The sequence below is a fragment of the Chinchilla lanigera genome, unplaced genomic scaffold (assembly GCF_000276665.1).
Source record: "Chinchilla lanigera isolate Chin_1 unplaced genomic scaffold, ChiLan1.0 scaffold00070, whole genome shotgun sequence".
NCBI lineage: Eukaryota > Metazoa > Chordata > Mammalia > Rodentia > Chinchillidae > Chinchilla > Chinchilla lanigera.
Window position 1 is genome coordinate 7,647,655 of NW_004955471.1, and position 13,929 is coordinate 7,661,583.

General features: G+C 43.3%; 1 protein-coding gene across 12 annotated transcripts in view; it reads left to right on the forward strand.

Moving 5' to 3' along the window:
• Positions 1-13,929, forward strand: part of Trim2 (tripartite motif containing 2) — a 174,542-nt gene that overhangs the window by 123,760 nt on the left and 36,853 nt on the right. For 6 of the 12 annotated variants that reach the window (XM_005400920.2, XM_005400914.2, XM_005400911.2 and 3 more), the window contains 2 exons: positions 604-788; positions 4,929-5,166. In XM_005400920.2, coding sequence (XP_005400977.1) covers positions 655-788; positions 4,929-5,166 — 372 coding nt within the window. In that variant the 5' untranslated portion in view covers positions 604-654. The remainder of the gene's footprint in view (positions 1-603; positions 789-4,928; positions 5,167-13,929) is intronic. The other 6 variants (XM_005400916.2, XM_005400921.2, XM_005400912.2 and 3 more) reach the window with 1 other exon arrangement.

Consider the following 13,929-nt stretch of genomic DNA (forward strand, 5'->3'; position numbering starts at 1 on the left):
AAACAGAGCTCCTGTTGTGCCTGCTGTTTCTCAGCAGCCTTCAGCTCAAAATAACCCTTAGGCCAAAGCGGCATATTTTGAGTGTCCTATTGTGCTCTCTTCAAGAACAATACTTGGGAAAACATTGAATTCAATAAGAATCTAAAAGGCAAGTATAGGGGCTGGGGATTTAGCTCAGCGGCACAGCGCCTGCCTGGCAAGCGCAAGATCATGAGTTCGATTCCCGGTACCAGAAAAAAACAAAAAAAAGGCAAGTATATATTCAATTACTGAGGGATGAACAGACATAGTTATATAAGTGTTTATCCCCTTGACACCACTCAGCCTTGAAACCCAGAGAGCATAGCTTTTGGTCCAACCCTTTCTCTTCTACCTTGCTTTGTTTGCATGAAGATGGGATTATTTTATTGATTTACAAAACAAACAGCAGGCAGCTCATATTTTCCTTCTGCAGCAGTGGGATTCACCTGTGGTCCTTCCGAGGTCACTGAAGCTGACTTCTACTTGTATTCATAACAAGATACCTAGAGGGAAAGACGCGATGGCTGACTTGCGCTTGCAGATTGTTACATATTTTTCCGTTTTGGTTTTTCTGTTTGACAGCAGCAGCGTGCAGGGTCACTTCCAGCCGGCCCCCCATGTCAGTGGTCTAGGATGGCCAGTGAAGCCACCAACATCCCAAGCCCCGTGGTGCGCCAGATCGACAAACAGTTTCTGATTTGCAGTATATGCCTGGAACGGTACAAGAATCCCAAGGTTCTCCCCTGTCTGCACACTTTCTGCGAGAGGTAAGCCTCCTTGGTGCTCCACAGCCTGACTCATGCCATGGGCCACCGGGCTTTTTCCCAGAATTCTACCATTACCCCGAGAGACAATGAGTCTCTGTCCTCCTGACAGACATCTAGAAACCAAATCATGAGTTGCCAGCAACTTACTTTATTTCAAACACTTGCAAGAGAAAGCAAACCCAGGAGCTACTCCTGGTTCATTTGCAAAGGAGAGGGAGCGTTAAATATTTCAAGATTAAACATTTTCTGTGATTTTTTTTCTTTGTTCTTTGTGGAATAGTGTTGCTGACAGCTGTTTCCTCAGAGTGTCCTTCCCGAGGGCCCATTACAAATCTATCATTTCCCCCTATCACAGATAAGGTGAAATACCTACACGCATAAGGGGTCGTTCAGACTGAACCTCTGGCCTTTGCACTGAGCTATAGCCCCAGCTGTTCCTTTATTCATTTATTTATAGGCGGAGTCTTGCTCATTCTCAGGTTGGGCTGGAACTTGTGAGCCTCCTCCGAGCCTCACAGGGTGCTGGGCACTATTGATCCCTCCTGAAAGGCTGTCTTTCTAGAGAAGGGTGTAAGTCAGTTACAAAATGTACAGTACCCTATTGTTTAACTTACCACATAAGAAATTAGGCATTCAAGGTCTGTGATTAATTTATCTGTGACCTAATTTAAGTATTTCTTTAGTAAGGTTACATGTTTTTCTTAAAAACAATTATAGTAATTATATATTATAGCACTTAGCGAAATAGGTTTTCTATACTGTATTATCTAAGATACATAATTAAAATATTTTGCTTCTTATTAGAGAACAGGACATCAGGACTTCTAATGGCTTCAAATATATACTGATTACATTTCCTGCCTATTTAACACTGGTTACCTGAAACATCTGCTTGATGTTTTTTGAGTTGATGGAGGTCTCAGCTGTACAAAAATAACTACATCCTTGGTGGTGGTGATGGGTAGAAAGAGAAAGATTTGTTACCAGTAGCTGTGGCTTTTAGTCCTTTGGGGTTGTCGTGCATGTGTGTGGATAGGCTTGTTTTATTGTTTTAGTGGTATGATATAGCACACCCAAACTTTCCATTTTACGGTTTGCCTTAAGTGCTTTGTAATGCATATTCTAAATTGGAGTGTGATTTCCCCCCGACTCCTTGATGGATGTAGCTCAAACACAAATACCAGCAAACTTCCCTGTGTCCCTGTGTCCCTGTGCACATATGATACGACCACCAATTTTATTTGGGCCAGGGGCCACCACCTGGCTTTGTATACACCGCACTGACAGCTACTCAGTCTGAGCTCAGCAGAGCTACCACATTCCTGCGTTCGGTGACGTGTCTGTTTTTTGGGTTCTCTGACTTTATTCCAGCAGGTGAGAAGCACCGCTCAGGAGTAGCCCTGGGTCTGGCCCAACCCAGCCCGTTTTCCATCCAGTAGCTAGTGGTGGTTACTTACAAGACCCTACCATAGCGAGTACCCGTGGAAGGCTGTGGATTAAAATTGTTTTAGCATCGCGCACTTTGGAATACTTCCTTTTGAAAATGATAACAGCTTTTCTTTAAAAATGGGAAGATTTTGTTTCTGTAGAGACAGAACTTCACTGTTTGGCTCTGTCTCTAGAACTGAGCCGTGGGCCCCCTTATTCTGGACATACTGACCCCCTCTGCTTGGGGACATCTTCATCGCCTACTCCCAGACCTTCCAAGCACCATCTAGGCCTGGAAGGAGACCGAAACATGATACTGTCACTAGCCTAGTGGAGGAGCCTGTCATTCACCCCCTAACTGCTCAGATTAATGTGAAATTAAACCACAGACAAAGGCTAACCACCAGAATTATACAGACAACCGAACTGCTCAGATTAATGTGAAATTAAACCACAGACAAATGCTACCCACCAGAATTATACAGACAACCAGATAATAGGGGCCTTTGCCCCAAGCGGGGAAGGCTTTCCTACAGGAGTGAATGCTAAGCAGCAATCCCAAGTGTGAGTGAAAATGAAGCAAAGGGGACCGAGGAGGAGGAACACGTCTCAGGCACACTCAGCATTGCGGTCACAAGAGGACCGTGACACTTGGGATGCACCTGAGCCCGCTGTGCTCCGGGGCAGCAAATTTGAGGAAGAGACAACAAAGCTGTAAGTGCAAGATCACATCAGGCGTGGTCTGTGTTCCTCCCCATGGATTCTTATTTGTAGTGCAGGAACAGTAGAGGCCATGGGAGAGCTTCCTGTGAGAGGGGAGGAGAGGAAGAGCCAAATGGTTACTTCTGAATTTAAGATTATTCTGACTGCCATGCAGAGAAGGGCTAGAGAGTACAAAAGGAGACGACTGTATGCCAGGTCTGAGGCTGCTCCGGAACTCCAGAAAGGGTGGTGTAGGGTGAAGAGAACTGGAGGGGCCGGGAAGACAAGGAATTGACCAGCTCTGGTGATGGGTGGGATGTGGGAAATGCAGAAGAGTTGGGGAGCTGCTGTCTCATGAATGACTCTTAGTTTCTGGTTTGCGTAGATCGGTGGTGGCGAACCTCTTAGAGCTTTCAGTGATAACAAGCAGCTGCTGTGGCACATGTGCCATAGGTTCCCCACCAGTGGCTTAGATGAGTAGATGGAGGTGCTCTTTATCCTGATGGGAGGAGGACACAGCTTGGGGAAGCTCATTGGTTTGGTTTTGGACATGCTGAGCTCTAAGACCTGTGAGGTCCCTAAGGGAAACTGTCAGGAGGAGAGTTGGTCTGCAGGTGTGAACTTGGCGGAGACATCTGTGGGAAGAACTGCAAATGTAAATGTGGAAGTCCTGCCTGTTGCGAGAGCGTGGATATAATACTCCAGGAGAAAAGAGCTCTTAGGATGAAGCCTTGACTAAAACCAAATTTCATCAACTCAGAAAAGGTAGAGCAGATAGGAGTAGGACCGAATGAGTATGGTGTCCTAAAGACAAGGGAGAATAAAATGGCAAAAGGACCGTCACATTTGATGGATACTGCTGAGATGTCTCGTAAGATAGGATTGAGATATGATAGGTTGAGGTATCTTTAGTGACCCTAGCCAAGGCTGTCTTATTTCTGGTATTGATTTCGCCTGGCTCCTTCTGTAACAGAGAAGATCATTGAACTCTCCTTGATGTCAATTTCTTCATCTTCAAAAGAAGGGAATGGGGCCAAAGTAGTGGTTTTCAAATGTCATTGGCTAAGCAACTGGAAAACATTGACTAATCCAGTTACCTAGCTAGGAAGTGAGTGAGTTTGTTTGTTTTTGCAGTGCTGGGATGGGACTCAGGGCCTCTCTATGCCAAGTAAGCATTCTACCACTGAGCTACGCCCTCAGCCCCAGGTCTAGGTGCCTAGATTCTGGTGTCAAACTCCCTGGGTTTGGATTCCTGCTGTGCTCCTGACCAGCTAGGTACCCTGGGTGAGCCACTTAGCCCCTCTCTGCCTGATCCGAGTAGCGTTTCCTTCATAGGTTCTTGGGAGAACACAGTGAACAATAACGTACTGGTCATCATTAGTAATATATTTCTTTATTTAAATGAGTTACATCAATGCCTGTAAAGAAGAGACAGTATGATTTTTGAATGTAGGTGCCCCATCCTGCTGCAACCAAACATTTCCATTTTGACGGCTTTTAATATCTGGTTGTGATTTTTTGTGTAGAATTAATTTCAATGTTAACAGAAACATGTGACCTGTTTCTTCCAGTTGTAAAAGTCACACAGTGGTGAGCCACATGTGATAGGCCAGTGTTTCTTACACTTGAAGGTGTGTGCCAGTCACCTGGGATCTGATTCCGTAGGTCTGGATGGGGTCAAAGATCCTGTGTTTCCACCCAGTTCCTGAAGAGACTAAGGCTGATCATCCAGGTTCCACATTCTATGCCAAGGATCTAGAAAACGCCATGGAAGTCACTGACATTTTTCCTTTCCTTGCTCATGACCTGAGCATTGTCTGGCCATCTGATAGGGCCAGTGTGCAGTCAGGTTAGCTCATGGTTCCTGAACTATTTCCCAAGGAAGGGACCAGGTGAAGGGTGTTTGTGCAGAGTAGCCCCTGTAGTTTCTGAGAACGATGCCTTTAAGAAGTGTTGCAGCTCTGTCCCTGAGCTCAGTACTGATTCGTCCCATGTCTCCCCCTCCAACAGGTGCCTGCAGAACTACATTCCTGCCCACAGCTTGACCCTGTCCTGCCCAGTGTGCCGCCAGACCTCCATCCTGCCTGAGAAAGGCGTGGCCGCGCTCCAGAACAACTTCTTCATCACAAACCTCATGGACGTGCTGCAGCGGACGCCAGGCAGCAACGTCGAGGAGTCCTCCATCCTGGAGACGGTGACCGCTGTGGCTGCAGGAAAGCCTCTCTCCTGCCCGAACCATGATGGGAATGTAAGTGGAGTGGATGGACTGTGCATGCGGCCTGGCAGCCTGGTGGCTTTGACCTGGGGTAGGCTTTGGGCGTGTCAATGATGGACATTAAGACAGAACTCCACTTGGAAATCAAGTGATTGCAAAGGGGTTTTCTGTTTTATTTTATTTATTTACTTTTTTAACTAACTCTTAGACTATTTGTTTTGCTTACTTTCTATGATCAGGATTAAATAATGAAATCCATCTTCATTGTGTTTGCCTACCATGTGTATTGTTGGTATCCTAAGGAGAGTGAATCAGTAGCTATTTGCAAGCTATGCGTTCTTTAACCCACCTAAACATCTGTGTCATAAATTCTGTATAAAAATTTAATAGTGGGTAAGTTCTGCAAATTGAGAGTGATTATTAAAATGTTAATTAACTAGACTTGCTTATTTTTCTTGGGGGGGAAATTTTTTCATTTTCCCTTGGACCTTATGCCTTCATTCCTCTGATAATAGATAACAGATTGCAAACATATTTCCTGCTGCTTGCAAGTACAAAACTGCAACAGACCAGGAGGACCTGTGGAGCATCCAAAAACTGATTCGTTAGGATTCTGTAAGCAGAAGAGGCAGGATCATACTATGGCTAAGAGCTCTGCCTTTGAAGCCAGACTGCTGGATTCCAATCTTGTGCTTGAACTGGTTCCCACAAAGCTCAGTTTATAAAACTCACTGTATCTCATTTCTTCTTTGGTAAAGACAAGTGGTAGTAGTATTTACTATATGAGATTACTGGAGAAATGAAATATTTCAATATTTGATATTTAAATCATATTAAGGACATAGTAAGCTCTAGATAAAAGTTAGCTATTGAGATTATTTCTTGGGGGTTGTGATATAGCTCAGTGACAGAGTGCTTGTCTAGCAAGCACAAGGTTCTGGATTCAAACCCCAGAACTGCAGAAAAAAATATAAATAAAACTATATATAATATGCATGTAGAATTGCTATTAGTAATTGTTTTAGTGCTGGAGATTGAACTAAAGGCTTTGCACATGCAAAGCACATATTCCATTGCTGAGTTACACCCCCAGCCCTAATATTGTTTCTAATTAATGACTTTCCCCACTTTTTTCCTCATATGTCGCTTACTTTATTTGTTTGTTTGCTTTATTTTGTTTTTCTTCCGGTATCAGGAATCAAACTCACAACCTTGCACTTGCCAGGCAGGCCTGTGCCGCTGAGCTAAATCCCCAGCCCCTGTCGCTTACTTTAAAAGTATTTGAAACTGCTTATAATAAAAGTTCTATGTACCATAAAACCACAAGGCAAGTGATCTCTAGGGCCTGGCAATTACTACCAGCCACTTCTGTTTGCCGACCTTATCTCTGCCCACTCGCATGACAGCCTCCTGGCCAAATTATTTCCTGCGTCCAGGCCTGTCTGTCCTTTCTGCCTGGATGGGCTTTGTTCCTTCTTGTGTGCCTGGCTCATTGTCATCTTTGAACCCTCTGTGCACAGAGCAGCCCTCTGCGGCAGTACCCCTGAGTCATGTGACACTTACCTTCTGTCACATCCATCACCTGCTTTACCGCTGCATGGTGCCCACCGTGTCACCTGTGGATTGCTCACCCCGGGTCCTCCTGCTCCTAGAGGATGAGCTCCAGAAAAACAAGGACTTAGCTCCTTGTGTCCTTTGCATCAAGCACAGTGTCTTTAAGGAGGGCATCAAGTCAGTATGAACTGCTGAGAGACCTTCCACCTACCATATTTGGCTCCTCACATCTACCCTGCAAAGCAGGAGTTCATTACCTTCCTTTCATAGATAAGAGACTCAGGCTTGAAGGCGTTAAGTCACAAAGCTAGTTAGACATCGTAAATGCTGGACCAGGAATGAACATCATCGTCATGAGCTTTCTGGTAGCTCAAACAAGAAGGAGACTCTATAGATTACATATCTGTAAAGCCACTGGTTACGTATCTGTAACCATTTAATTGGAACATACTGGACTATTAATGACTGTGAAGTTTGTACCATAAGGAAATTACCACAGAAATTTTGTTAAAAAGAACCTTAAAGGGTACACGCCATAGCAGTTTGCACACTCTTTTTGGTGACTGTTTCCCACAGTCAGTGCTGAGGCTGTCTCTGCTGGGAGCCTGCCTTCCAAACACGGGTTTTGGGAAACCACTTCTGTCAGGAGCGTGAGTCCTCTTCAAGTGTAGTTCAGGCTACGGGTTCTCTGCAGACCCGACTTCCTGGAGGAGTAGGTTTAGGAACACTAGGACACCTACTGTAGACAGTGGTCTAAATTTGGGCTGTGAAAGGGCAGTGGTGTAGAATGAGGATCATGACAACTGGGAAGATGTTAGTTCAGCAAAGGAGACAGCACTGGACTCAGGACTGGCTGGTCCTGGGCAGGGGAGGGCGGGAACCAGATGGGGAGGAGAATTACAGGGAGGAGCCAGAAGAGTAGATGTGAGAGATTGTGATGAGCTGTGAATATCACGCAGAAAACACTTGACCTGCATTCCATCAGCAGTGTGAGAGCGTTAAAGCTCTTTACATAAGGGGTGACATTTTAGTGGCCTTGTAGAGGAATGGGGTAGCAGAGACCTAAATCTGTGACACCAAATCTGAATTTACTGAGCTGTTCAAATGAAAGCTAAGAGGTAGAACCTGACTTGTGTCAGTGGGTCTGGAGAAGAGCGCGTGGATTTTAGAGCAGAGTGCTCTTCCCTCGACAGTCTGCCTCTCACAAATAAAAGGTCATATGCTAAGGTAAGCTGTCAAGATTATGCGAACTTGAACAAATAAAATTGATTGTATACTAGGTCATCAAGAAAACATCACTGTAGTTTCCTGTTGTGTAAACCAAGCTCCTGCACAGTGTACTAAAATTATATCAGTAACATGTACTCATGGGAAAAAGCTCTGTGGGGGCGGGGGGCAGGTGCTGGGGGGCCAGCCCAGGGCTTGGTGCATGCCAGCCACTGAGCTCCATCCTCAGCCCCCAAAATGTGTTTTGGAAGACCATAATTATTCAATCAAAGAAAAGAAATGGTATAATTGAACTATTTACAAAATATAGAAATGGAAACTTTATCAAGCATATGGGATAAAATTAAATCTCTACCCAGGAAATTATTTAAGTTAAACTTTTTTCCTTTATTTGAAAAGAACTCAATAAGTTAGGAAAAGAACAAAATGAAGATATGAAATATAAAAGAAAGAAAATAACAGATGCGATTCATAGTGTGTATATTTCTAGATGACAAGAAAAGACAGCTGTTCACATGATAAACTCTGATACCTAAACCTAGTGAAGAAATCCTCCTAAAATTAATAATTCAACTTGTGATAGTAGCTATAAAATTTTTAATTAAAATACCCCAGCAAGTTCTTAATATGTAAGAATACTTTCAGTTTTAAAAAAATTGATCCTCACAAAAGAAAATGAACAGACAATCCATAGGGGAGATATAAATGGCTAATAATTATATGAGGGGGAGTTTAAGCTTCACAAATAATCAACTCTTCTATCAGCTACAGAATTATGCAAGGTAATAACCACAGTTGATGAGGATATATGTATGTGGGGACATTTTCATATTCAGTGGGTGGCAGGGTAAATTGCTCTTCAGAAAGCTGACGTCAACTTAGCAAAATATAATGAGTATTTTACACAATCATCTTTTAATTCAGCAAGGCCATGAATAGAATTATTTCTGAAGAAATAATTAGATTTGAGGTTAAAGACAGTAAGTATTAGAAATACTCTAAATGTGCAATTTAGGAACATTGTTAAATTATGGTGAGTCTAGATAACTAGTTGTTGATTAGGCATTAAAACTGCTTTTTTTTGGTAAACCTAGTGCCTCACACATGCTAAGCACGTGCTATACCACTGAGCTACACTTCTAGCCCAACACTGATGTTTTCAAAATAAGTGACGTGTATGACGCTATATGTGGATATGTTTAGGGTTTTGTTTTCTGACTTGTAGGAGTCCAGTATATAAAGTACAGAAAGAAGAAGGGTATTTTGTGCAGGAGGGACAAAGTTGTAGGAAGAGTAGAAGAATCAGAGACTTTTGTGCTGCTCCTAGGAGCCAGGAAGTGCTGCTGGTGACCAGAGAGGTAAAAGGGCCCAGGTTTGCAGGGCCCTGGAAGACACTTGAAGGAACCTGAGCCTACTGTAAGCCATGGGGAGCTATTAAAGGCTGTTTCGTGTTAGAATGAGCAGGTAAGGTTGGCCCTGAACTCATTCCAAAGTAGCTAGAGACATAAGGAAGGGTAGATCCAAAGTAAAGGAGCCCGAGACAGCCGACCACTTAGAAGCCTGCAGGAAAACCCACATCGGCCCTAATCCAGGACAGCCAAGGTGAGGTTGGAGAGTTGGACCACACACAACAGTCAGTTGGCTGAATGGACCGGTAAACAGAGACCCCCCAGGCCCAAGGGACACCAGGTGACTCCCAGGTGTCTAGCCTTGGTGTCCAAGGAAGAAGCACTTCTGTCAACTTGAGTAGAGGTTGGCTGTTTGATTACTGTGAGGTTGGGTAGCTCAGTGGTCAAATACCTGCCTATCATGTGCAAGGCTTTTGGTTCAATCTCCAGCATTGCAAAAAAATAAAACAAAATCACTTATAAATTTTTATAAACTAGCATTATGCCTCTCAGCTGAAGCTTTGGAAAATCTGTTGCCATTGGCTGAAGGATAAATTAGAAAAGAATTCCTAAAGATGTATTTCCTGAGCACAGCTCAGCACCAGAGACTTTTAGCTTGCAAAGCAGAAACACTTCCTGGAGATGCTAATTCCAGCACAGTTAGAGAATTCTTTAGGTTAAAATGCTTCTCCCCTTCTACCAAATGCATCTTGTCAAGTTGCTTTGAAAAATTAAACCTTGAGGTGAATGAAGCTATTTAAAGTATATTTCGAGTGTTTCTTCCCTGCTGAGTCATTATGATCTATGGAATCATAAATTTTATAAACCTGCAAGAGACCTTGCTGTGTGCATCTTAAATCACTCTCTTGTTCAATCACACCTTGTAGGAGTTCAGCAAAACAAGGGTCCTCATTGCATGTGCAAGCCAAATGCATGTAATATCCCAGATAAATTGCTTCAGTTAATTGCCATGGGCACGTCTTTAAAAACAAGTCAAGCGCTGAAGGTTAATAAAATCAAGTAATTAACAGCAAAGCAGGATGCTGCCTTCCTAACGGGCCTGTGCTGATTAGCAGGCGCGGATGCAACCTGTCATCTGCTTTAAGTGCGGTGACACTGTCTTCTCTTTAACCTGCCATGGTGGCATTGTCCAAATACAAAGAAAAAGAGGTCCAACAATGGTGAGCGATCTAAGTGGTTCTTTGCACTTAAAGTACCCCATCCCCCAAAGCACACTTGAGCCCCAAGCCCCATGACCCCTGGTACACAAATGACCGGGAAACCCTATTACTGCTCGCTTAGATGCCTGAATAACAGGGATGTGAAGAGGTACAAAGGAGTGTCTTTGTGGAGAATTCCTTGGCCTCAGTAACAAGTCTCCATTCTCTCCCCAGGATCCACTGTTGGGATCCTCCAGAAGCCTGAGGCTTGTCCCAAGGCCCTGAGTGTCCTTGTCACTATAGGGATACATATGGTCCTGCTCGGTCCCCCTTTCTGATGAACACAAACAGCGACTACCTGTCAACAACAATAAATTTGGCCTGGCCTCCAGCCTCCTTGCCCTCCCTGGGAACAGCGCATCTTCTGGGATGTGCTAGGATGGGACTAAGGAATCACACACCTCACACAGTTAGCTCTCGGTGGGAGCCACAGCTGTCAGAACCCAGCTCCAGCATTTGCAGATGGCTAGCTGTTGACACATCAAAATGATTTCAGGGCCTTTGCCCCCAGGACATAGTGAAGATATTGTACAGTGAACAATGACCCAAGTCTGCCTCAGGCTCCTCGAAGCTGAAATCAGTTTTGTTTTGTTTTTAGGTAAAATTCATGAATCATTTTAAAGTGACAATGCATGATTTTTAGTATATTTGCTAAGTTGTATGAACATCACCACTCTCTAATTCCAGAATATTTTCATCACCTCTCAAAAAAGACACCATGCCCATTCAAGTGGCCACTACATTCTATGAATGTGGTGTAATACATGCGGCGACTTTCATAAGGGAGCCACCCTTGCATTCCTGGGATAAATTCCACTTGCGTATAGTGCATAATCCTTTTAATATGGGACTGTATTCCCTTTGCTAGTATTTCATAGGGATTTAAAAAATCTATATTTATACAGAATATTGGTCTATAATTGTCTTGTGGTGTCCTTCGTGTTGGGAAAATATCGGCCTAATGGAACAGATTAGGAGGTGGGTGGTTCTCTTCTTTTTTTTGAGTTTGAGAAGAATTGGTATAAGTTCTTATTTAAATATTTGGTAGAATTTCTCAATGAAGCTCTTTGGTCCTGGGCTTTTTTATTGTTGTTTTTGTTATTGTTGTCGATGATGATGTGTAAGTCTTTTCAGACTTTGTGTTTCTTCTTCAAGTCAGATTTCGTTGTGTTTCCAGAAATTTGTCCATCTACCTAGGTTATGCAGTTTGTTGGCTTACAACTATCTCTAGGATTCTAATTCTTTTCATTTCCATGATGTCAGTAGTGATTTCCCCACTTTTCTTCCTAATTTTAGTAATTTGAGGTTCCTTTTTTTTCTTGGTCAATCTAGCTAAAGTTTTGTAAAATTATGTAATTTTTTTGTAGTATACTCTCCTCTGTCTATCATAGTGTTTTTTTTTTCCTTTGTCTTGCATCTCTTCTTTCTGATGCAAGATTTAGTTATAGAAAGCCTTTCTAGACCTCACTGTGGTCCACAAAAATCCACATTTGTAATCCTATGGAAAAGTTACTGGGATTCTAGTAAGTTAACTCCGGTCTACCTCTTCCAGTGCAGCCCATGGCAAGAATAGACACTAAGTCGTATTTGTAGTTGTGGGGAGCCAAGGGGTCCTAAGTCCAGCAAGTATGATGGTTAACCGGAACAAAGGCCTTGACCAAGGGCCAAACCCAGAGAAGAGGGGAGCGGCTCAGGGATGAGTGACTGTGAGAATGGTGGGAAGTATGTGAGTGCTGTGAGCTGGGCTAGGTAGGAGGCCTGAAATCATGTCTGCAATATGCAGAGAGAAAGAGAGAGAGAGATACAGAAAAGAATAATCTGCATAACACAATTCAGGGCAGTATCTAATGTTTTGGGGCCACTGCTTCAACTCTGCTGTGTAATTTTTTATGCCCTGAGAAGTCATAGCCTCTTATCTCGAGGCTCGGCCCTAGCAGACATCGGGATTCTCTGGGCCTGGCTCACACATACTTCTTTGAGCTACAGGTGGGGCAACACTGACCTTTCACCTTGCTTCAGAGACTACACATCAGCTCCTTGGCTGGGCCCCGCATTGCTTAAAACCAGTTGAGGGGATAAGAAAATGTCCTAGCCAGCTCTGTTTATACCAGTGCACAGAAATAGGGCCAGGTTTAGCCAAAATGGAGAGATTGCTCTTTTTTCAAGGAAGGTCATCCAGGTGATCCTCCACATTTAGTCACCCCAGTTCCCTTTTGGTTAAAATTTGCAGGGAATATGCTTTTCCATCCTTTCACTTTCCCCTTAACTGTGTCGTTAGATCGAAAGTGCTTTCTGAGGAGGAGCTGGCTACGAATCTTAGCAGATAGCTCATGCACATGACGAATCACTGCTCTCTTGCTGCTTTTAAAATATTTGTCTTTTGATGGTTTGGCTGTAAGCTTCCTTCACTGGCTGTCTTTGCGTTTCCTACTTAGGGTTTATTAAGCTTTTTGACTGTGTACATTTGTGTCTTTCACCAAAACTGGGGAGGTGTCCAGCCCTTATTTCTTTGATTATTATCTTCCATTTATTTCCCCCACTCTTCTCCTTTGGAATTCCCACTGTGAATATTTTGGTACATTTCATGTTGTCCCCAGACCTCATAGTTCTGGTTACTTTTTCTGTAGTCTTTTTTATGTCTGGTCCTCAGACTGTAATTGCCAGGGTCCTATTTTCACGTTCACCAAGGTTTTCTTCTGTCTGCTCACATCATCTGTGGAAACTCTCTAGTGAATATTACGTTTCAGTTATACTTTTTAACTTTAGAATAGCTCCTTTAGCTTCTTTTTATAATTTTTATCTCTTTATTAATATTCTGTATTTGGTGAGACATTACTTTGTGGTTTCCTTTAGTTCTTTACCTATGGTTTCTTTGAGCTCGGTGAGAATATGTGAAATAGTTCATTTAAAATCTGGTAAATTTGCCTTTGGCCAGATTCCTTCTAGGCAAGAGCTCCCTTCTCCCGAGGAGGTGGAAACTGATCTTGGCCTCGAGAAGTGTGCCAGTGAATGAAATAAGCCCTGGTAATGTGTCACATTCTCACAGCACACACTGGTCAGCTCCAATACCCCGAGTAACTGGAGGGCGAAGATTCTTCACGTTCTATTCCTGGACTCTCTGTGGCCGCATGTGACCAGTGGTGATAGCCTGCTCTAGAGAGGTTTCATGAGCTCTGGCCAGCAAAGTGAAACATGAGTAAATATGAGTCTGTTATATATACAACCTAGAAATATAAGGCATTTTGATACAGTGGATCACTGCCTGCTAAAGCCATGAAGTGTTCCACGGATGCCTGCAGGGGACACTTTTCAAAAAAAATCTAAGAACTTGTTGAGGACTGCTCTTTCATTCTTTTCTCAAGCCTTTTGAAAAACAGGAAACTTCTTGGTTTATGCATATTTTCAAA